General features: G+C 46.9%; 1 protein-coding gene across 3 annotated transcripts in view; it reads left to right on the top strand.

The window, feature by feature from the left end:
* Positions 1-23694, top strand: part of LOC123097376 (1-phosphatidylinositol-3-phosphate 5-kinase FAB1A) — a 32630-nt gene extending 8936 nt beyond the window's left edge. For 2 of the 3 annotated variants that reach the window (XM_044519088.1, XM_044519089.1), the window contains exons 10-12: positions 13304-14788; positions 15331-15591; positions 23170-23691. In XM_044519088.1, the coding sequence (XP_044375023.1) occupies positions 13304-14788; positions 15331-15591; positions 23170-23514 (2091 nt within the window). In that variant the 3' untranslated portion in view covers positions 23515-23691. Of the gene's footprint in view, positions 1-13303; positions 14789-15330; positions 15592-23169 lie in introns of all 3 variants that reach the window. The other variant, XM_044519090.1, reaches the window with a different exon arrangement.
* Positions 23695-24906: the final 1212 nt, after the last annotated feature.

Genomic DNA, 24906 nt, shown 5'->3' with positions numbered 1-24906 from the left:
TTACAAGTTTCGTCTCCGGCGGTGGCAGCGAGGATGGCGGCAACCACTGTTTGTGAAGCGTCCCTAAAGCGACGCTTAAGCGTTAGAGCGCCCTCCAGGCTCAAGGCATTCAACTCGCCTTAGGCAGGTGCGTCCGCCTTAGACATTAGAGCGTCTGAAGCGCCTGCTTAGGCGTCCTGATTGGCGCTTCAGTGCAGAGCAGACACTTTAGACTAGCCAGGCGGGGGCACAGAAATTTCAGGCGGGAAAACTGGGTCACATGTGAAACAGTTACAGGAGGGGAAAGAAAAAGAGAATCAAAACCACATGCGTGCCCAGGCTTTCTGCTCTCTCCTCTCTCCTCTTGTTAGAGATACGACAGGCAAATCAACACGATGAAGAACGAAAAACAAGCAGGAGATACAAGATTTAACGTTGGAAACCCCTCCAACACGAAGGGGAGAAAACCACGGGCGCGAGCCAGCAAATCTTCACTATACCGAGGGAGGTTACAAACGCCGGGGATTTACAACTGATCAACTTAACCCGTGCGGCGGCTTACAAAGGATATATATAACACAGGCGACCTAGGTCAATACTGATCCGTACCGTGCGCGCGCGGCGGCGGGGGGGGGGGGGGGGCAGGTGTCAGGGGCGGCCCACATGGGCTAACTTCAAACTCACTTCGCCCCAAGCCTACCGATGACGGGCCTTGCTTCGCTCCCTCGTCAGAAGTTAGCTTTTCTCTTTATACTTGAATTTGGATCACAACATAACAAAAACTCCACCTTGAGACAAATTTCATCTTGTAGCATGAACGAGAACCTCCTCCCTGAACAACAAAGAAAACACTTTCGGCGCCAAACAGCCACTAGGGCTAATGTGTTATACCAACTAAGTCTGAGCAAAGCTCAAACTTAGCAACAGGAACTGGCTTTGTCAACATATCAGCAGGATTATCATGAGTACTAATCTTGCATACCTTCAGTGTACCTTGCTCAACAATGTCTCGAACATAATGATATTTGACATCAACGTGTTGTTCTCTCATGGAACATCTGATCCTTAGTGAGGTATATGGCACCCTGACTGTCACAAAACAGATTAATGCAAGAATTATCTCGACAAATGCTCAGCATACAAACCTTTCAGCCAAACTGATTCTTTAATGCTTCTGCAATAGCCATGTATTCTGCTTCAGTGGTAGATTGGGCAACTACTGGCTGCAACGTTGCCCTCCAACTCACGGCACAACCACCAACAGTGAACACATAACCTGTAAGGGACCTCCTCTTGTCCAAATAGCTGGAAGCAACATCTGAATCCACATAGCCAGCTAGTCCTTCATTAGTCCTGCCGAATTTCAAACAAGCATTGAAGTGCCACGAAGGTACCTCAAAATCCACTGAACAACCTTCCAATGTTCTTTACCGGGGTTAGCCAGGTATCTACTGACCAAACTCATTGCAGATGACAAATCAGGCCTAGAACACACCATGGCATACATTAAAGAATCGACAACACTAGAATATGGAACTCTTGACATATACTCAAAATCTTCATCCGTACTACGACAATTAGAAGATGATAATTTGAGATGAGGAGCAATGGGAGTGCTTACTGACTTAGCATCATACATGTTAAAATGATGAAGAACTTTCTCAACGTAACTCTGCTGACTAAGAAATAACAAACCAGACTTTCTATCCTTCATAATCTCCATACCTAGAATTTTCTTAGCAGCACGAAGATCCTTAATCTCAAACTCACTATTTAACTGCGCCTTTAAAGCAGTGATCTCTTTATTGCCCTTGGCAGCAATCAACATATCATCGACATATAGCAACAAGTATATAGGTGATCCATCAACAAATTTAATGTAAACACAACTATCATGTGCAGACCTCTTAAATCCATGTGCTATCATAAATGAATCAAACCTTTTATACCACTGTCTCGGAGACTGTTTCAAACCATATTGGGACCTCTTTAATTTGCAAACAAATTTCTCCTTACCAGGCACTATGAATCCTTCTGGTTGGTCCATGTAAATCTCCTCCAGTTCTCCATGCAGAAAAATAGTCTTAACATCTAACTGCTCAAGCTCAAGTTCATGCATAGCAACAATACCAAAAAATGCACGAATGGAACTATGCTTCACAACTGGAGAGAACACATCATTATAATCAATACCTGGTATCTCAATGAAGCCCTTGGCCACTAACCTTGCCTTAAACCTCGCGGGCTCACTAGGAGACAAACCCTCCTTTCTTTGAAGGTCCATTTGCAGCGAACGGTGTTCTTTTGTTTAGGCAAGCGCGCAACATCCCATGTGCCATTTTTCTCAAGTGACTACATCTCTTCCTGCATAGCAGCAATCCACTTCTCGCGGTCACCGGAAGCAACTGCTTCAGTGTATGTGGATGGCTCATGGATGTTCTCAACCTGTTCTGCACAACTGAAAGCATAATGAACAATGTCACACTCTTCAATTAGGCGTTTAGGTTTCTTAATGACTTTGTTCTGCCGGCTGCAAGAGACTGAACTTATCGTTGCAAAACATGGTTGAGTGCTGCACAACATCATCATCATGAACCTCTGTATCTGGAGCATCATCAACATTATCATCAACCTGTGCATCTGGAGCAACATCATCATTATCAACAATTACATTTTCCTCATCAAGGTGCTCCACCTGCATAGTAACTCGTCGTGGCTCTACATCAAAAGTATCCGTGGAGTGTGGACAGATCATCATGATACATAACATATTCATTGAAAATAACCCTCCTGCTCACGAAAACCTTATTAGTTTCAGGATTCCATAACCTTTATCCTTATACTCTTGAACCGTAACCAACAAACACACGCTTAATAGCTCTAGGCTCAAGTTTTCCATTATCAATGTGTGCGTATGCAGTGCAACCAAAAACTCTCAACTATGAATAATCAGATGGTGTACCAGACCATACCTCAATGGGAGTTTTCTTATTAAGTGGAATAGATGGTGACCTGTTGATGAGGTAGCAGGCGGTGGAGGCGGCTTCAGCCCAAAAACGTTTGCCCATGCGAGCATTGGACAACATGCAGCGAGCCCTGGAGATGAAAGTTCTGTTCATGCGCTCAGCCACACCATTCTGTTGAGTGTACGTAAACCTGGGAATAGTTTGACATCCAGGCCAAATCCAGTCCAGACTGTATGAGTATAGCTCTAGCATCCAAACCAAAAACTTGTTGCTAGAATCTACACCAAACCAAACTATACGTATTTTCCACCCAATCCAGCTCAAACTGTTTCCAAGTTTTGGATTAAATCCACAAACTCAAACCATGGACAAAGCACAACAGCTGTGTAACTAACTAGTGAGTATCTGCTGCTCGGGTGTTGGAACTTGGATACAAACAAACTTGAAGAAGGCAGTTGCCGTTCAGGTCATGATCGTTTGCTCAGGGTGTGTTGGTCGCTGGCGTCTCCCATGTTAGCTAAAAAGGACTCATGGCGCACCGGCGATCACCGGAGACAACAAGACATGGCGGGAGAATGGACATAAAGAATTTGGTCACGGACAAACACCTTGCCGAACCGACGGTTTTTCTGTTTTTCTCCTCGAGCACGAACTCGATCCGCTTGGTACAATACACGGGAGGGGACTTATACGCGCGTGCACTCGTGCGCCACGCCGCGCTCTCGACGCACCCCACTCGCACACTCGCCACTCCCGTGCTCCACGGCTTGCGCGCCCGACGCGCATGAACACAGTCGACGCGGCCGGCTTGCGCGCCCGATGCCCACGCCGCGCTGTCGACGCACGCACACACGCGCCCGTGCCCTGTACGGACCGCTCCTGGCGCACACGCACGCCAGTCGCCACCGTGCCTGTCACGGCTTATTCCCAACATCCTAGGTTCTATGCCGGCGTCGGCGTGGTCATGGATGTCACCCTTGTCGTTGGCGTGGTCATGGAGGTGCAGCAGGTCCAAGTCAAGATCATCTTCTTCCAAGTCAGAGGCGTCCATGGCACGAGTACGCACGTGGACGAAGCTTGGGCTGGACGATGGATAGATTGACAAGAAGCAACTGAGCGTGCTGGGAAGGCGGTGGCATTTGGACCTTCGCTTCAGACTAATCGATCAATCCGGTCTCAAACCATAGTTTGCAGCAGTTTTCCACCCATAAGTCTGAACCCAACCCAAACCTATCCAATCCGTTATTAGCCACAACCCAAACCGAACCGAATTGTTTGTCTATCTAGATCCAGTAGAGACCAAATTAGTGAGACCAAATCAAAAACCAAACCAAAAATTAAGTTTTGATCCAAACTATTCCCAGATTTAAGTGTACGGGACGGTGTGGTGCCTGACGATGCCCAAGTTTCTGCAATAACTGTTAAAAGCTTTTGAACAGAATTCCATACCATTGTCAGTGTGAAGTATTTTTACCTTCCTCTCAGTTTGCCTCTCTATCATAACTTTCCAATCCATAAAGGCATCAAACACATCATACTCTTGAACCACCTTCTTGCAACTTGTGCGTGAACAACTTCATCTTCATGTGCATCTTATTGGTCAGATCCTTGGACATGCAGATCGACTCCAGTTTCAGCCAGAGAGGTGCTGCAGATTTCTCCTCCAGCACTTCTTGCAAAATATTGTTAGATAGATGAAGATGAATCAAAGACAAAGCCTTATGATCTCTGCGCTTCTCATCCTCGGTCCACGCCTTCGGTTCTTTTCCACCTAAGCCATCTAGCGCCTCGTCCAGATCGGGATGCGCCAGCACAACCCTCATCTTCACTTGCCACAAGGAAAACCTCGTGTCATAGTCCAGCAGCGGAAGATCGAACTTCATCGATGCCTTGTCGTCGAAACCCTAGACAGAAACAAGGCTCTGATACCACTTGTTAGAGATACGACAGGCAAATCAACACGACGAAGAACGAACAACAAGCAGGAGACACAAGATTTAACGTGGAAAGCTCCTCCAACACGAAGGAGAAAAAACCATGGGCGCAAGCCAACAAATATTCACTATATCGGGGGAGGTTACAATGCCGGGGATTTACAAACAACTTATCCCAAGCCTACCAGCGACGGGCCTCGCTCCGCTCGCTCGTCAGAAGTTAGCCTCTCTCTTTATTCTTGAATCTGGATCACAACATAACCCTCTGGTGGCAGCTTCCTCCTCAGATCTGCAGCAGCTTCCTCCTCTCCGGCTGCAGCTCCTCCCCCCTCCTCTGGTGCAACCCTCTTCCACTAGACCAACAACACAAGGTATGGCTCCTGCCCTCTGCATTTTCTTTGGGAAGAAGAGCAAGTGCAAAGAGGGTGGAATGGATGGATGTTATGTGGGCTTTACAACCAGCAACATATGGTATATATGTTTCACTAAATGGTTCTCTAAACTACTGCCCATTAGGTTTAGATCAGTCTAAAGCGTCGCCTCGCTTGACGCTCTAGCGCTTAAGCGGTGAGCCCCGCCCCTCCCCCAGCGCCTCGCTTTGCTTTACAGCTTTAAAAACATTGGCGGCAACAACTTATGAGGGACAAACTAAAGCATGCTTCACCTCCACCCACACGAGCTGCAGGCCAACCTACACTTCTGAAATTGTTAACAGTAGCTTAATTTGTGAAGCGTTCATCAAACACCCAAGAAAAAAAACACCAAGGCCCAAGAAAACAACATGAAAATAGATTGAAGCACACATACAATTGAGGCTGCAGCGGAATTTGCCACAGATGAAGGGGACCTTTGACGCAGAATAGACCGATCAAAGGACCTGAAAATTACAAAATATACAAGACCTTATTATTGATAATTGTTGCAATTACACGACATTCCTCTAAAGTATTTGCAGTTATGGGTCTCAGTAATCTGAATGTGTAGCAAAACTCTGAATTTTGCACCGTAGAACAGTTGTGCTGACTCAGACCAGCAGCATGTATTTGTATAAATTTCAAGAAAAATGGCACTTCTCAAGTACTAAAAAGTGAAACTCTGAATTACGTGCCATAGGACAATTGTGCTCACTCAGGGTTGCGGCTTGTATGCGTACTACTTTTAAGAAAGGTAGCGCTTCAGCAAGTATGAAAAGATGATATGCAAATGCCAACTGGAAGCATCAAAACCAAACAAGTTCTGACAATTAATTTCTCTGCTTTGCTAGGGCGGGCGCTTGTCCTCCATGGTTTATCAGGTAACCACAGTCGAAACTAAATGGAGGTGGAATAAAAAACAAAATCTGCTGGAACATTCACTCGTCTCTTGCAGAACGACAAGGCCGGGGAAGAATACCTTCAGATGAGGCCGGCGACGGAAGGGTGGAGACTTGTGCGGATCTCGAACCTTCAGATGAGGCCGATGACGGAAGTGATGAGACTTTTTCCCATTTGTGATAAATACCGGAACATGATTTACTGGAAAGGATATGGGTGTCGTCGGCGCGCCAATTGGTGAGGGATTTATCGCAGAAAGAGCTCCTCGGGCGTCTCGTGGGAGGTGAGGAGGGCCGTCGGTGGCGTGCGTGGGTAGGCGTGGAGCGGACACGCACTCGCGGCGGCCGGGCATGAAGGTGCACGAGGCGGCGGCCGAGCGTGCCATCGCTCTGGCAGCGGAGCAGCGGCGGTCCAGCGTGGAGGTGCGCTGGTGAAGGAGCAAGGGCCGCCGGGTGCGGAGGCGCACCGCTGAGGAGAGGGTGCGGAGGGGCGCCGTGCTAGATGAGGAGCAGGGGCGGCCCGGCGCGTGAGATATGTAGCGGGCAGAGGAGGGATTGAGCGGTCGGCGTGGGATCCAGCGTTTACAAAAACTAGCAAAAGGGCCCGTGCGTTGCAACGGGTAGGAAATAATAAAAATATGGGTCGCAACCTTAAGATTGAGGAACTTCAAATTCTAGACTTGACATTGGTGCTCGTATTTTTTTGGATTTATTCTAGGCCTTTTGGCAATGTGTGTTCAGTGGGAGCTAGACGTTCACATCGACTACATAGGCGTCTATAGTGACTTCCTCAATCTTAAAATGATGTGCCGGTTCAGTTTATCAAAAGTGCTCATAACGATAGAATGCGCGTGCGTGTGTTCATAAGAACGAATATATGTTCATACGTATGAGCGCCTGCGTTTGTACTATGTTTAAAAAAGGAAATAATAAAAACGCGAACACATGTGCTTGCGAAAACCGTATATAGCACTATTATAGGCAATTATTTTTCACCTTATAAATAAAGAGTAGAGCAAAAATTGCTGAAGAACATCTAGAAGGTATGTCATCTCATTCATTGTTCACATTACATGTTTTCTTTGATTTTCTTACACTACAACTGACTTTAACAATGAGTGCGCCCAGTACTACTATGTGAGAAACTATATTTGAATACTACAGGCACTTCTACAGCATAGACATGAAAAAAAAAATCAAATCGAGCTATCGGCAAGGGAAAAGCCATATACATCGAATTTGAGCAACCAGCCAGCCAGCCAGGCCAACCGACCAGGCCGTCCCACCTAAGGCCCAGCCAACCCCATAACCCTAGCTCGCAGCCCGATCACCACTTCCTCACCTCCTGCCTCGATAATGATCTTCAAGTGCAAATGGCAGCTAAAGAGAGCAACGTGAAGCTAACATCTTCCAAATTAATGGAAACTTATCAGTACAACATGAAGCACCTACTGAACCTTATAAAAGAAACTTATGATTTTTCATAGTGAGCTTAAGAACTTGTAGAATCTACAAAGATAAAATATGTGGATTGTAATAAAAACATATTGTAAAAAGTAATAACTACTTCGTTACTGTTACCTTTTCTTTTGAGAATGTGAATTTGTGCATTCAAGAATGTGAATCTTTCATGAAATGTTGAAGCCAACATCAGAAAATCTATTCTAATATAGAATTTGTGCATGCAGTGTCACGTAGAATTTAATGCACCTAAATTTGACTCTACATGAAAACTAAATTGAGCGAGAGTTTGTGTGAAAAGCAACGGATAAAATTAGGCCATTTCCAAGTTGTAAACATAAAGCCAGATCCTCTTATTTCAATTTACAATTTGAAGCCAATAGATTTTAGACTTTGATTCATACCATCCAATTGTGAAATTATTGACGTTGTAGTTGTTGCCACATCCTCTTATTTCAATAATTGCCGGCACTTGACACCACCGGGCGAGCAAAAAATGCACAAGAAAAAATGAGGAGCCATGGGGATTTGATCCCTTGACCTCCAGTATGTAGAACTGCTGCGCTAGCCATCTCAACTGAATGTGGACTTCGTGCAAGAAGCGGGCTTCGGCTCCTTACAAAGAAAACATACAACACTCATCTTCTCCAGAGAGTAAACGGCGGAGCTCGGATGTGATGCCGGCGAGCAAACATGGCGTCGACTGCGGCTAGAAGACAGCGGCGGGCGTGTGGATTTTAGCATGGATGCGCGGGAGCGAGTGGCTGAGGCAAGGGTGCGAGCAAAGTGCTCGGGTGCGCGGGAACTCGAGGTCGAGCAGGAGGTCGTTTCGGGCACGTGGCAGCCAGGCACAGCTGCGTGCGTGCAGAAACGGTCCAGGGTGCAGCGCGCGAGTGCGATGTGGGCTCGGCTGGTAGAAAGCAGGAACCGTGGCGAGGCAGAGCCGTCGCCCAACCTTCATGGCAGCCGCCGCTTGAACCTCGCAGGTCACCGCTCATGGAGCCACTCGTCGCCGCAGCTCCTTCGGAATCACCAGATCCACCCGCCTCCGCTCCATTCCCGGTGCGGACCCTCGCGAGCCCTTCCCCTCGTCCTCCTGATCGAGCCGAGCCGCCATGGACGGCCGTTGCGTCCGCGTTGACTGCAGGCGAGCGCGCGCGTCTGACGCATACGGCCCCGCCTCCCTGCCGTTGTTGTAGCCCTCCGCCGGCAAGGGCGCCACCCCTCAACTTCTCCTGCCCGTCCCACCCTTCTTCTCCTGCCCCGCCGCAACTGGAAAAAGGAAGCGGATGCGTCTGGATAAGAGGCAGGGGTCTTATTGTAAAAAAATGAAACGTTTTTTGACATCCAGTAAAAGAGGGATTGCATGTTCAAATACTGAAAAGCAAATGGTTTCTTTTGGAAAAAGGCCACGACGGTGAACCCAACAGACTCAATCCGTGCTTTATTATTAGGGAAAGATTTAGTGGGATAACCGTATGCTAACCACGCGTGGTTGATGCTAAACATCAGGATGATTTTGATTGTTAGATCCATTGATTACAAGGACGAGCTTAGAACTAAGAAAATCTAGCATCTGTCGACGCACAACTCAGCAAAATATAACTGTGACCATTAAAGCCCCAACTCATTTTGCTTTGTAGAGAATAAGACCCAACTCATTTGTTTTCAACTTTCATGTGTGCATAGATGCAAATATGAATCTTTTGGGTAATGGTATTTTTTTTTTCGAGAAAACGCAAAGGGCCTTTGCGTTTCATTTCATTGAAAAGGGAGAGAGTTTGGAGCTACAATCCTCCTAGGAGGCGGTTTCACAGAAATCTAGCGGACACTAGTGTACATCCCAAGTGGCGGGCAGCACAACTCTAAGCCCTGTGGCGCCTGCATCAGCCCAAAGTTTGGCTTCGTCTTTGATTCTGCTGACGATGTTGTGGATGGTTGGTTGTGCACGATCAAAGATGCAGTTGTTTCTATGCTTCCATATCATCCATGATGTAAGAAGTGTCGCGGATGCAAGTCCCTTGCGCATCTTCGGAGGGGTATCTTGCTTGGCGCTGTGCCACCAGTCGAGCAGGGAGCTGTCGTCATCCGGCGTTCTGCATGTCATGCGCATCCAGGAAAGGATCTCGTGCCAAACCTGCCGTGAGAAGGGGCAGGCAAGCAGGAGGTGATGCATCGTCTCCGGAGCCTGGTTGCACAAGGGACATGTCGTGTGGTGCTGGAGCCCGTGTCGAGCAAGCCGATCCGCCGTCCAGCAACGGTCGAGGCTGGCGAGCCAGTGGAAGAACTTTACTTTCGGTGGCGCCCAACACTTCCAAGTGAGCTTCCAGTTGGCGCATGTGGTTGACCCGTGGAAGGATGCAAGGTAGGCAGATTTGGCTGTGTAGGTGCCGGCCTCGTTCCACTTCCAAATCAGTTTGTCAGGCTCGGAGGAGAGTGTGATGCCCTCAAGAAGGCGCCAGAGCAGCAAGTACTGGCTGATTTCATGGATTCCCAGGATGCCGTGGATGTTCCGTGCCCAAAGATGAGCCTGCAGGCCCGCAACAACTGTCCTGCTCTTCCGTCGCCGCTTGGGGATGCAGGCGTGCAGCATGGGGGCGATTTCGCGCACGGAACGCCCATCAATCCACCGGTCCTCCTAGAATTTGGTGCTGTGGCCATTCCCAATGGACGTGTGGGTGCTCGCAATGAAAAAGGCTTGCTCCTCGGCCGAGAACTGGAGGCTGAGACCAGCCCAGGCACGGCGTTCGTCAGTTTTCCTGAGCCAGAGCCAGCGGGTCCTTAGTACCATGCCGATGCGCTCCAGGTCGTGTACACCCAGCCCGCCTAGGCATCGAGGCCGCGCAACGCGGCGCCAGTTAACATGACAGTGACCGCCATTGGCCTCGGCGCGCCCGGCCCAAAGAAATCCACGTTGAATCCGCTCGAGCATCCGGAGGATCTTCTTGGGCGGCACCAACACAAGCATCTGGTGCAGAGGTATCACGGCGAGCACCGATATCACAAGCGCGAGTCGGCTTGCTCGGTTCATGAGCCAGGCTTTCCAGGTGGGCAACCTGCCAGCGACCTTGTCGACGAGGGGTAGCAGCTGCGCGGTGGTTGGGCGTCTGATGGTCAGCGGGATGCCCAGATATGTGATGGGGAACGCGACGATTGGGCAGCCTAGGCTTTCGACGACGGGCAGCACGGCGTCGTCGTCGCAGCGGATGAGCGTGGCGGTGCTCTTGGTAAAATTGACGCGGAGACTGGAAGCTCGGCCGAAGAGTTGTAGGATTGCCTTCACGGCGTCGATGTCCTCCTGCTGGGGGTGGCAGAATAGAACCACGTCATCCGCATAAAGCGAGATGGGTGGGATCGATCTGGAGGGGTGTAGGCGACGTATGATTCCGAGCTCTGCAACGCGCTTGAACAGGCGACCAAGGGTGTCGACGGCCAGGACGAACACTTGCGGCGACATGGAGTCTCCTTGGCGCAGGCCCTGGCGGTGCCAAATTGGGGGGCCGGGGCTCTCGTTGAGCATCACCTTGGTGCTGGCAGATGATAGGAGAATCGCCAGCCACTCAAGGAATCTGTCCCCGAAGCCGTATTGCTTCAGCACCTCGAAGAGAAAAGGCCAAGACAGCGAGTCGAAAGCCCGTGCGAGATCGAGCTTGAGCAAGACCCGCGGCGCGCCCAGCTGCAGCAGCAAGCAAGCAGACTGTCGTACCAAGACGAAGTTGTCGTGGAGGCTACGCCCAGGGATGAAGGCCTTCTGGTGGTTGTTGCTGACAAGAGTGTCGAGCTTGGGCGCGAGGCGGAGCGACAACACCTTCGCGAAGGTCTTGGCAACCAAGTGAATAAGGCTTATTGGCCGATAGTCGCGCAGGCAGCTCGCGTCGGCCCGCTTGGGTAGGAGGGTGAGCAGGGCTTGGTTGAGGCGCGCGAACCCGCGCGCACGCATGACGTAGAGTTGCTGGAAGACGGCGGCGAAGTCGGCCTTGATCGTGGGCCAGCAGGCGCGTAGAAACTCGGCGGTGAAGCCAGCAGGCCCTGGCGCCTTGCGCGCGGGCAGCCGCTTGACAGCGTTCCAGATCTCGTCGTCGTCGAAGGGCGCATCGAGCTGAAGGAGGTTTGTTGAGGGCGTGATCAGCTGCGTGATGTCAAGTCAGCAGTCGCGGTCGACCTCGTTGCCAAGCAGCTCATCAAAGTGCGCGTAGGCGGCGGCAGCCATGTCGGCATGGTCAGTGTGCGCATGGCCGTTAACGCTGAGGCTGTGCACCTGGTTCTTCTGGCGGCGATAGGAGCGCTGCTGGTGGAAGAAGGATGTGTTCGCGTCTCCGTCCTTGAGAGAGGCGATGCGTGACTGCTGCCGGGCGATGGTGCGCTCAAGCGACGCTAGCCCCAAGTAGGAGCCCTTGATTTGCTTGCGCAGCCATTCCTCATGGGCTGTGAGGGTCCTGTCCTCCTGGGCCTTGTCAAACCGTAGCAGCAACTCTCTGGAGAGGGCAAGCTTGTGCCGGACATTACCAACCGTGCGTGCGCTCCAACTAGTCAGCTTGCGGGCGTGGCCTGCAGGCGTCGCACGAGCCGCTGGAACGGGTCCGCGTCGTCCACGGAGAACCAAGCTTCCACGACGACGTCCTGCAATCCAAACATACTTCAACAATATGCACAAACCATCTCCATCAGTTTGGACTTTTGCTTCTACTGGTTGGTGCAAGGAACTTAATATGGTATCAGAGCCAAGAAATCTTGGGTCTACAAATATGAATCAGATGCAAATATGAATCTTTCAGAGTCAAGTATATGAAACTTCCAATGTGGATTTACTCACGTGAGTGTGAGTGCTTTTGTAATTAGAACTAAAAACAATACTCACCCTCTTTCTGTCCATGTTTAAGTCTTATCCATATTAAGTTTCATATACCAAAAGTTAGAACGGATGGAGAAGGTTAGGTAAATCCACATATACTTAAAACACTCACACTCACGTGTGTCTTGATAAGGCCTACATGTGAACAGAAAGAGAACAAACGATTTTTATTTGATTTGTGAAAGCCGAGACTTGAACCCAAGACCTCTTGGCTTTGATATCATATTAACAACTTTTATGCACCAACCAGTTGAACCAAAGGACCGAACTGATGGAGAAGGTTGGGCAATCCTCATACTTCAACACATACTCCCTCCGTCCCAAAATTCCTGTCTTAGATTCATCTAGATACGGATGTATCTAACACTAAAACGTAACTAGATACATCCGTATTTAGACAAATCTAAGAAAAGAATTTTGGGACGGAGGGAGTATTAAGTAGCGGACAGATCTAGTGATAACAAACACAAAAAGACAAAGGTGCTACCATGTCATCCTTTTTTTGTCAAACTTTTTAGAATTGGCTGTATGCATCTTAGTTATGCAGAGGCCGGGTGTCACTCATAATGCTTTGTATCCGCTTGATGCTACATTTTTGAGTTAATAAAACGCCCTTTATCGAAAAATGTCATCCTTTTTTGTTAGAACATGAAATCAACTAGAAATTTCCAGAACATTTGTGTAAGTGGTCCTTGAAATGATTTGAGCACCATAAAAGATTCCATTCCTTTCTTCTAGTCCTGGATGTATGTACTTTTAAGAGGTCAAAAGTTGATTGATTTCTAATTCTACTAATTAGGGATGTCTGAATAAAGTTTTGAAAAAGGAAGTGCCGAAATGTCAACCAGACATTCTCGAGATTAATAGGCTGAGGAGACAGTTACTCTTCCATTCATACTTGTGGGATCAAAGGCTGTTATTTGCTGCAAGATCAGATAGGAATCGCCATGAACTATCTAACACCAGGCAAGGCGATAAGGAGACAATCCATTCCGTGGATGGTGGTGCTGATCCAAATGTCACAGAACAGCCTCAAAGAGAAAATAGTGGCAGTGTGGCTGCTAATAAAGATGTTAAATATGCTGAAAACCTCCAGGAAAGTATTTGTGGACAGAATTGCAGCGGAGTTGATCGAAGTAATAGTTATTGTAATCTTGACCAGCGGATACGGACAAGTGAGTCGGATTTCCTCCAAAGAAATATCCAAACACCTTTGTACAGCAGCGTCAGTGTGAATGGGGATTCAGTTCCTTTTGAGCCTGATCTTGTTGCTCGACGAACCCTTTCAGAAGGGCAGTTTCCCAGTTTATTGGATGTGTCGAATGCACTGGATGCAAAATGGACTGGTGAGAATGATCCTGTCACTAGCAAGGTAACATTGCCAGATTCTACGGCATCGTCAGAGGACTCAGAAGAACATATCAGCGATACTACACCTTCGTATGCCTCTGTATTGCTGAATAAGCTAGGGGATAGTGCAGAGGACCATTCCAATTGGATAGGAATGCCTTTTTTACAATTGTACCGTTCTCTTAACAAGAAGTGGAGTCGTTCAAAAAGGTTTGATGCGCTCATTGAATATACACCTGTTTATATTTCTTTCTTAAGGGCAGTGGAGCGACAGATTGGGCCCAAATTTCTCTTTCCTATAGGGATCAATGACACTGTTATTGGAGTATACGATGATGAACCTACTAGCATCATCTCGTATGCACTTGCCTCTCATGAATACCATCTTCAGCTGTCAGATGAGCTGGAAAGAGAAGCAACGGATACTTCACCCCCACTTTGTGATTCAAGAAGTGTATCCTTAACTGAATCAGTGGATGAAACTACTTCTGAACTTCTAAGAACTGTTGTGTCAACAGACGACAATATTGTCTCCATTCCAGGAAGCAAGAACCCATCCACTTCGGATCCACTTTTATATGGTAAAGTAACTCACATAAAGGTTAATTTTGGAGATGAAGGTCCTCTAGAACAAGTGAAGTACACAGTAATTTGTTACTATGCGAAACAATTCGATGCATTGAGGAGAATATGCTGTCCATCGGAGCGTGACTTTGTCAGGTCACTAAGTCGTTGCAAGAAATGGGGTGCTCAAGGAGGCAAGAGTAATGTTTTCTTTGCAAAATCACTGGATGACAGGTTCATAATTAAACAGGTTACCAAAACGGAATTGGAGTCTTTCATGAAATTTGCTCCAGACTATTTTAAATATCTGTCCGAGTCAATTTGCACTGGCAGTCCTACTTGCATTGCAAAAATTCTTGGTATTTATCAGGTAGTTTCCATTACTGTTTTCTGCATGAATTCCTTTGCGCCTTTTCCACTGACTGAACAATAAAATTTATTTGCTCTGCCTTTCGGATATAAGTTTCTGATGGTCATAGTACCATAGTTTAGGTGACTTCATTTTGTTAAGGATCACTTATATTGGAAAAGCCTATATCTGATTGTTATTTTTCTGGATGGAACTGAATATTCTATTTATATTAGTTGTCTTTTCCGGAGAACTATTAGTGAGTGAATGTATTGGAGGGAACTAGCCCTCCTTCTATACTGATGTTATTTACGTAGTCATATTTTCCCAACTTCGGGTGGTTAGCCATGTAGAAAATGAACCTCTACATTTTGCATTACATGTAATTTCAGATATAATGCTTTACTCTGTTCAGAAAGTAGCGGCCGAAGCTATATTTCTCTTTGCAAAGTCACAACCTCATTTTGGGTTTTCTGAGTGGGAGATTTTGATTTGTATATGTAATCTTCAGAAGTGTTTATTTTTAGATCTCTTACTCAATATTATCCTTTGGGAATGAATAGGTTAAGAGCCTGAAAGGTGGAAAGGAGGTGAGGATGGATGTTCTGGCCATGGAAAATCTTTTATTTGAACGTCGTGTGACAAGATTATATGATTTGAAGGGCTCAACAAGATCAAGATATAACCCTGATTCAAATGGTAGCGATAAAGTACTTCTTGACGAGAACTTGCTTGAAGCGATGCCTACTTCCCCTATTTTTGTCGGGAATAAGGCAAAGCGGCTTCTGGAGAGAGCTGTTTGGAATGATACTGCATTCCTTGCTGTAAGTACAACTTATTTGCATACTTGATTGCCAGATATTGTGTACCTCTGTATTAGTATATAGTCCAGAGAGCGGCGTTGCAAAGACCGAGTTCCATGGAACTCGTTTTTCAAAAAAATAAAAATAAAAATATATTTAGAAGTTTCAAAAAATGTCAAAAAATTTCTACAGATACATATGTATATTCTTTAAAGTATGTATAAAATTTCATCAACTAATTTGATTATTTGCATGTTACACAAAAGAACACATACTACAACAACAACAACAACAACAACAACAATAACAACAACAACTTAGTCTCAAACAAGTTGGGGTAGGCTAAAGGTGAAATGCGACCAACTCATGGCTCTGGCACATGGATAGCAAGTTTCGACGCACCGCTGTCCATAGCTAGTTCTTTGGTGATACTCCAATCCTTCAGGTCTCTCTTAACGGACTCCTGCCATGTCAAATTCGGTTTACCCCGACCTCATTCTCCGCGCGCTTTAGCCGTCTGCTGTGCACTGGAGCTTTTGGAGGACTGCGCTGAATATGCCCAAACCATCTCAGACGATGTTGGACAAGCTTCTCTTCAATTGGTGCTACCCCAACTCTATCTCGTATATCATCATTCCGGACTCGATCCCTCCTCGTGTGGCCACACATCCATCTCAACATACGCTCTCCGCCACACCTAACTGTTGAACATGTCGCCTTTTAGTCGGCCAACACTCGGCGCCATACAACATTGCGGGTCGAACCGCCGTCCTGTAGAACTTGCCTTTAGGTTTTGTGGCACTCTCTTGTCACAGAGAATGCCAGAAGCTTGGCGCCACTTCATCCATCCGGCTTTGTTTTGATGGTTGACATCTTCATCAATACCCCCATCCTCCTGCAGCATTGACCCCAAATATCGAAAGGTGTCCTTGTTATGAAGTGAGCATATATTCCATCGGGCCAACAGGCCAGCACATATACATGAAGGGAAATAAGCAAAGAAGCCCCTATACAATATGATAACTACACACACAACACAACCCTGTTCTAACACCCCCCCTCAAACTCAAGGGGGATCTTGGACACCGAGTTTGGACAGGAAAAGGTTGTGTTGGGACCGTGTCTGAGCTTTCGTCAGAAAATCAGCAAGCTGAAGCTTCGAGGGCACATACTGAGGGGCCACAATTCTGTCTTGCACCTGAGAACGCGTGTAGGAGGCATCAACACCGATGTGCTTGGTGAGCTCATGCTTAACAGGATCATGGGCAATGCTGAGTGCCCCAGTGCTGTCGGAGAGCAGAGGGGTCGGTGCAGCAGTGGAAACACCAAAATCTTGAAGAAGCCACCGTAGCCAAGTAATTTCTGCAGTCACGGACGCCATAGCTCGCAGCTCAGCCTCAGCACTGGAGCGAGATACAACAGTCTGCTTCTTGGTCTTCCAGGCAATCAGGGAGGAGCCAAGAGAAACACAATAGGCAGAGAGAGAGAGCGGCGATCAGTGGGATCGCTGGCCCAGGTAGCGTCACAGTAGGCCTGAAGCTGAAGAGAGCTGGAGCGAGGGAAGAATAAGCGACGAGTCACAGTACCACAGAAGGTAACGAAGAACACGAAGAAGGTGACTGTAGTGAAGTTGAGTGGGAGCAGAGACAAACTGACTCAGAATGTGCACAGCATAAGAAATGTTAGGACGAGTGATGCCTAGATAGACAAGGCTCCCAACAAGATGGCGGTAGTGTGTGGCATCTGCAAGGGGTTCACCCTCACCAGGACGAAGATGGAGACCAAACTCCATAGGAGTGTCAACCGTGCGTTGATCAGTGAGGCAGGCACGAGTGAGAAGATCGTGGATGTACTTCTCTTGAGAGAGATAAATACCCTCAGGGGAAGAAATGATCTCAAGTCCAAGAAAGTAGCGAAGAGAACCCAAATCAGTCATCAAGAATTGCTCATGTAGACGTTACTTCACAAAATCAATGAATTGGTGGTCAGCCCCTGTGATAATCATGTCATCAACATAGAGTAGTAAAAGGGTGCGACCGCGAGGAGAAGTGTGAATAAACAGAGCAGGATCATGAACACTAGCAGAGAACCCGATCCTTGTGATTACGGCGGAGAAACGCTCAAACCAGGTACGAGGAGCTTGTTTCAGCCCGTAAAGAGCGTGCCGAAGGCGACAGACAGTGCCATCAGAGACAGTATAGCCAGGAGGCGGCTGCATATAGACCACTTCCCGCAGCTCACCATTCAAGAAGGCATTCTTGACATCTAATTGAGAGATGGACCACTGCCGAACAGCAGCAACAGCCAAAAGAGTGCGAACAATGGTCATGTGAGCAACAGGAGCAAAAGTCTCATCATAGTCATGACCATACTCCTGCTGGAAGCCACGCGCAACAAGACGAGCTTTGTAGCGCACAAGAGAACCATCTGAATGTGTCTTAACCTTGTAGACCCATTTGCAAGTGATGGGTCTAACGCCTGTAGGCAGGGTACAAGGTCCCAAGTGCCTGTGCGCACAAGAGCATAAATCTCCTGTGCCATAGCATGCTGCCATTCAGAATGAGCAGCAGCCTCACGATACGTAGACGGCTCAACAAGAGTGGTAGCAACAGCAACATAGTACGCAGGAGGCTGGAGAGTGTGGCGATCACACAGATTATACCGAGGAGCAGGAGGGGTAGGTGGTTCTGAAGGAATGGGACCCAACAGGGAAGGAGTGGAAGTGGAAGTGGGCGCATCCGAGGGAGAAGGGTGTTGAGCACGACGGGAGTAGACAAAAGGAAGCATAGAGAGAGGGGAAGTGGAAGGTGGCGCATCAGAGGGAGAAGGGTGCTGAGCACGACGGGAGTAGGTAAAAGGAAAAGGAGAGAGAGTGGATGGCTCAACCCGGGTAGGAGAGTCAGGAATAGAAACCTCATCCTGTGTAAGCTGAAGCTCATGAGCAGACACAGGTGAAAGGCTAGGAGTGGACCTACAAGGTGACGATAAAGGTGAAGAATCAGGTAGAGTCAAAAAAGAGAGAGGCTCGACTAACGACTCGGTGGTGGCAGTAGAAGAATGACGAGGGTAGAAGGAGCGAGACTCATCAAAAGTGACATCTTTGGAGATTCTCAGTCTCCGAGCAATAGGGTCCCAGCAACGGTAACCTTTGTGCTCCAAACTGTAGCCAAGGAAAACACATTCAACAGATTGAGCAGTCAATTTGGTGCGTTCATGAGGGTGGAGAAGAACAAAATAGGCACAACCAAACAGGCGTAGACCACTATAATCAGCTGGACCATCACCTAGATGATCAACTGGTATCCCTCCCTGAAGAGCAACAAAAGGCTGAATATTAATGAGGTAAACAGCGGTAGAGACAGCCTCAGCCAAAAGTGTGGGGGGACAGCAGAAGATAAAAGAAGAGCCCGAGCAGTTTCAAGGACGTGACGATGTTTGCGTTCAGCCACCCCATTTTGAGCATGGGCACCAGGACAGGAATACTGAGGAAGGGTACCCTGTTCAGCAAGGAAACCACGAAGCGCATGAGATAGGGGTACTCGCCAGCCGAATCAGCACGAAAAACTCGAACAGAGGAATCATACTGAGTGCGAACCATGGTAGCAAATGACTTGTAAATTTGAAGCACTTGACTACGAGATGACATAAAGTAGATCCAAGTGTGGCGAGAAAAATCATCAATGAAAATTATATAATATTTGTGACCCCCTTTCGAAACAAAGGGGGCAGGACCCCATACATCAGAGTGAACAAGTTCAAAAGGTCGTTGAGAAACAAAATTACTAGAAGGATAGGGGAGTTGTATCTGCTTGCCAAGCTTACAACCCATACAAGTTAGTGAACTATCACCAGATACAGACCCTAGAACACCACTCCTAACCAAAGAAGACAAGCGGGAGCCACAAATGTGACCCAATCGATGATGCCACTGAGCGAAGGATGTGGTGGAGGTGGCAGCTGAACCAACAGGGGTGGTGATGTCCGACTGGCTAGAGGACGCAGCGGAAGGAAGGTGTGGCCAATCGAGCTCCCAAAGGCGCTGAGAGTCATGTCGCCGAGGACCGATCCCAACTAGAGTCCCCGTACGACGATCCTGAACACAACAAGAGTCAGAATCTAGAATAACACGACAACCCAAGTCAGTAACTTGACCAGCAGATAGAAGTTGCATAGTCAGTTTAGGAACATGAGAAACGGCAGGGACATGAAAAGAAGACGTGGAAAGAGTCCCTCTTGCGGCAACAAGAAGAGAAGTGCCATTTGCAGTCTGAACCGTAAGTGGAGAAGGCACAGAGTTGACAGCACAAAGGTGATCTCTGTGTGGTGTCATGTGGAAGGAGGCCCCAGAATCAAGAATCCAGGGCAAAGATGTACCTGACGAAGAGTGCGATGGTGGACCAGACGTCTGACCAGCAGAACCAGCAGAACCTGAGGATGGTGCAGAAGCAGTAAGGCGGCGCAGCAAGGTGAGCATCTCCTGGTGAACCTTCTCAAGGGAGCCCTCACGAGAATTAGAGGAGCTTCCCGAGTCCTTTTGAGGACGGCCACCTCGGTGACCCTGTTTCCTCCTCTTGATGCACTCCATGATCACGTGACCATCCTGCTTGCAGTAGTTGCAGAAAGCACTAGTGGAGGTTGCTGCCACCTGTGTAGAAGAGGGCACACCAGGCAGCGGTGGTGGAACGCGGGCAGCCGGGACTGCTGAAGAGGATGGCAATAAGCCCGTGCTCCGTAGACACACCTCCTCAGATCGCACCTCAGCAAGGGCCTCCAGAGTAGAGAGCCGAGGACGGCGTGCCAATAGCTGAGCATGACTCTGCTCGAACTCCGGCCGGAGGCGAGTGAGGAAGTCGTAGAGGCGACGAACCTCCAGGTTAGCTTGTTGCCGCACACAACACTGACATCTGCAACAAACATCAGCTCCCAGAGAGTCCAATTGGCGCCACACCACCGACATCTCCTTGTAGAAATCATCCACAGTAGCATCTCCCTGTTGTAGTTGTTGCTCTTGACGAACAACAGAGAGATACATGGCATCCCCTGTAGACTCATAGCGATGGCGAAGGTGCTCCCACACCTGATATGCAGTGGTAAGGGCCACCACATCCATGGTGAGATCAACATCCATGCTGTTCACCAAGATAGAAGAGGCTTGAGCATCATTATTTGTCCATTGCTTGTATAAGTGGAGTTGATTCTGATACTCTTCAGTGGCCTCTTCAAAAGCATCTAGCATCTCACCTTGCTTGGTTTCATCGGCATCAACAGGGAAGGCCAACTCAGCCGGAGGAGTGGGCAGCAGGGGACAAGGCAGAGCACCAGAGAGGTGCTCCCAGACCAGCTGGCCTCTCATGTGCAGCTTCATGTGCTGCACCCAGTCCCTGTAGTTCTGTCCGTTGAAGATAACAGGACATCGTGGGACTGGGACAGCACCGGTGGTGGTGGAGGGCGCCATTCCAGAGAGCAGATGCAGCAGCTGTTGAAGACCAGCAGCAGCAGGAGGCACAGCTTGATGGCGGCAGCAGACCAGGAGGAGAAGAGCAGCAGCAGCCGCACGTTGAAGAAGAGCAGCAGCAGCAGCTCGTTGAAGAAGAGCAGCAGCAGCAGCAGCAGAGAAGAGCAGCAGCAACAGCAGCTCGTTGAAGAGCAGCAACAGCAGCAGCAGGTTGAGGCGGCGGCGCCGGCCGGGAAGGACGGCGGCAGCAGCGGCCTGGAACGGCGGCGGCCTGGACCAGCAGGCGGCAGCGGCTACCAGGAAGAAGAGGGGAGAGGCTCGATGAAGAGAGGAGCGGCGGCCGGCGGCGGCGACCAGAGGCGGCGGCGGCTGGGGAACCTAACCCTAGCTCTTATACCATGTTATGAAGTGAGCATATATTCCATCGGGCCAACAGGCCAGCACATATACATGAAGGGAAATAAGTAAAGAAGCCCCTATACAATATGATAACTACACACACAGCACAACCCTGTTCTAACACTTCTGAGGCACCACCTGCCCATCAAGGCGAACCTCCTCCTCACACCTAGTAGTACTGAAACCGCACATATGTACTCGTTTTTTTTACACAAAAAAGACAAATATCTGACCCAAATACAACAAAGAAAAAACTTATTTTAATCTGTGTATTTGTCTTTTTTGTATAGATCACATATGAATGCGTATGTTTATGAAATTTTATACGTGTATACTACAACTATATGTGTACATACTTACTTACTTACTTACGAAGCCTTTTATCCCAAACAAGTTGGGGTAGGCTAGATATGAAACCCTTTCACGAGGACTTCCCAGGAGGTCACCCATCCTAGTACTACTCTCGCCAAAATGGGTTTCATACCAAAAAGACTGGCTAGTTTTTACGTTGGCTCGCCAAGCCTATCACAACCCTTAGATTTGAAACCCTTTCACGAGGACTTCCCAGGAGGTCACCCATCCTAGTACTACTCTCGCTCAAATGAGTTTCATACCTATGAGACTGGCTAGTTTTTACATTGGCTCGCCAAGCCTATCACAACCCTCCTCCTTTACCCGGGCTTGGGACCGGCTATGCCTAGAAGACATAGGCGGAGTTATACTACAACTATATGCGTACATGTATAATTTTTTTCAGAATTTATTTAGGTATAGAAATCTCTGAAAAAAAAGGGCTCTATGGAGCCTGGCCTTTGCTTGCACTTTTCGACATAGTCCATCCTTATTTTGTATATCAGCAGTTAGCTACGATCACTTTTCTACCACCATGGGAAATCACACACAATATAAGTGTGTGTGTGTGTGTGTGTGTGTACCTCTTTATCATTCTCAATATACATTGAATTATTCCAAGATACCACAATATAAGGTTTATGAAAAAAATTCATCGGAAGCCTTAGATTATGCAAGATACCATTTTTACATACAAAAACAGTATATGTGCAAATAAAATGAAACACATCGACTCAATGAATGTTTTCATACAATCCATTTTGGGGTTTCTAGCAATTATTAGATAAGTATATGAAAAGTAATAAAAAGAGTTATATAATCAGTTCATCTCTGTGGTATATGAGGAGCAGGTGTACATAATCATTTTCCTATTGCATCTGATGGTTTGCATTGTCAGACTTTGACCATCAATCTGAATGAAAATATGTTTCTTTAAATGAAACTGAGTATAAATTACTCCCTCCGTTCCACAATGTAAGACGTTTTTGCAAGCTAGTCAGCGTCTTATATCATGGGACGGAGGGAGTATGAAACTACATTTCATGAAAGATCCAGTAATAGAAATGCGTGTTGTCGATATTGGTACGTTTAAGACGACAAATGTATCATTACTCATTCAGTCATTCTCAATATTGGTAACTCAAGCCCGCTAGAAATATTTGTTTCTCAACAAGTAATGCCTTTTGAAATGCGGAAAAGTTATTACATATAGTTAAAAGATGAATACTATAACAAACAAAAAAGATGATCTGATATAATGTTTGCTTACAGGTAGGGCCTTGCCTAGGAAGTATCTAGTCTGGTAGAATTCTGAATGAGTTAATATGTCATGCTTTTAGTCGCACAATAAGCATGTGCAATTTCTGATACAAACATTGGTAACTTTGTTGCAGTCTATTGACGTAATGGATTACTCTTTACTTGTCGGTGTTGATGAGAAGAAGCACGAGCTTGTTATGGGAATCATTGATTTTATGAGGCAATATACATGGGACAAACATCTAGAGACATGGGTGAAAGCTTCAGGAATATTAGGTGGACCAAAGAATGTATCACCAACTGTAATTTCACCAAAGCAGTACAAAAAGCGTTTCAGGAAAGCTATGTCAGCCTACTTTCTTGTTGTCCCAGATCAATGGTCGCCTGCAGCAATTATCCCTAGCAAGCAAGTGGCTGACAGCGGCCAGGATAGCGATCAGTTCGTCTCCATGGGATCATCATCCTTGCTGGACCGTTGAGATGCAGGGAACTATTGTGGAATAACTACTCCTTTTCTTTTGATGACGTATATATATTTTGATTCGTTGCAATTTTGCTCATCCTTTTTTACTGGCCGGATTTTCCGGCGCCTTCATTCTTTTCTTCTTTGGAAGATCAAGATGTACAAAATCAAGCTGAAGTTATAGATAGAAACTTAACAAGTGTATAGTGTGTATAAACATTAGTTTAGTGCACTGATGTATCATACCCTGTAGAAAGAATCGAATCATTTTTCTTACCATTATAGACAATATTTTACTTGTTATTTTCTACTCTCTCTGCCCTGAATTACTTGGATGTATCTAGATAAATCTAAGACAAGTAATTTGGGATGGAGGTAATACCCCCTCGGTAAAGAAATGCTCCCTCCGTTTTAAAATATTTGTCTTTCTAGAGATTTCAATAGGTGACTACATACAGAGCAAAATGAGTGAACTATGCTCTAAAATATATCTATATTCATCCGTATGTGGTAGTTCATTTAAAATCTCTAAAAAGACAAATATTTAAGAACGGAGGGAGTATAAAAGCATTTAGATCACTACTTTAGTGATCTAAACACTTATATTTCTTTATAGAGGGAGTACATTTTAAAACATGTTTATTGTACCCCTTTCTTGTCTAGGTAGTAAATTACACAAAACAACCGTAGTTTGGATTAGGATAATAAAAAAGACAGATCTAGAGAGCAACATCTGCTAATTAGGCCTTCCAAGCACACATTCATGACGGGAAAAAAATCCTACTCCCTCCGATCTTGTACTAAACCCGCCTTAACTAATATGGATTGAAGGGAGGTTAAAAAAAATGGATTGAAGGGAGTACCTATCTTCTTTAGTGTCCTAAAAAAGGAAGCCGGTCCTCGATGTCCAGCCATCCGACGGACACCATGTGCGCTGTGAAATTTTTGTCCATCTCCATGCACATGATTTAGTTGCTCTTTTCTTGATTTTTCAGAAGTGCTATAACTTTCAAATTGCACACTGGAATTAAGATTTGCTTCACCGTGAGTCCTCACTACGAGTTCTTCAAAACCAGAGCCATATGAGCATGTTTTGACAAACATTTTTTCTATGCAATTTAAGTGCTATGGATATCAACTTTAGCGTAATGAGAACTAACTCCCTCTTAGGTTTGCCTTCCATGATGCTAGTTGCATAATACTATTGTAAGTTAGATACCATGACCACCAAGTAGCGTAATGTTACCCTTAAGTTTCCTACCATGACTAGTGAGTAGTCTAACATTATTCTCATGGTAATGTTGGCAACTAAGCATCGCCAAGACAGACAATCGCATGAAAGTAACTTATATTGGCATCACTGATGTAGGGTAGAACCCTAGGGACCCGATCTTTCATGAAATGGAGG

The sequence above is a fragment of the Triticum aestivum genome, chromosome 4D (assembly GCF_018294505.1).
Source record: "Triticum aestivum cultivar Chinese Spring chromosome 4D, IWGSC CS RefSeq v2.1, whole genome shotgun sequence".
In the NCBI taxonomy this organism is placed as follows: Eukaryota; Viridiplantae; Streptophyta; class Magnoliopsida; order Poales; family Poaceae; genus Triticum; species Triticum aestivum.
This window is presented reverse-complemented; position numbering and strand designations above follow the sequence as displayed.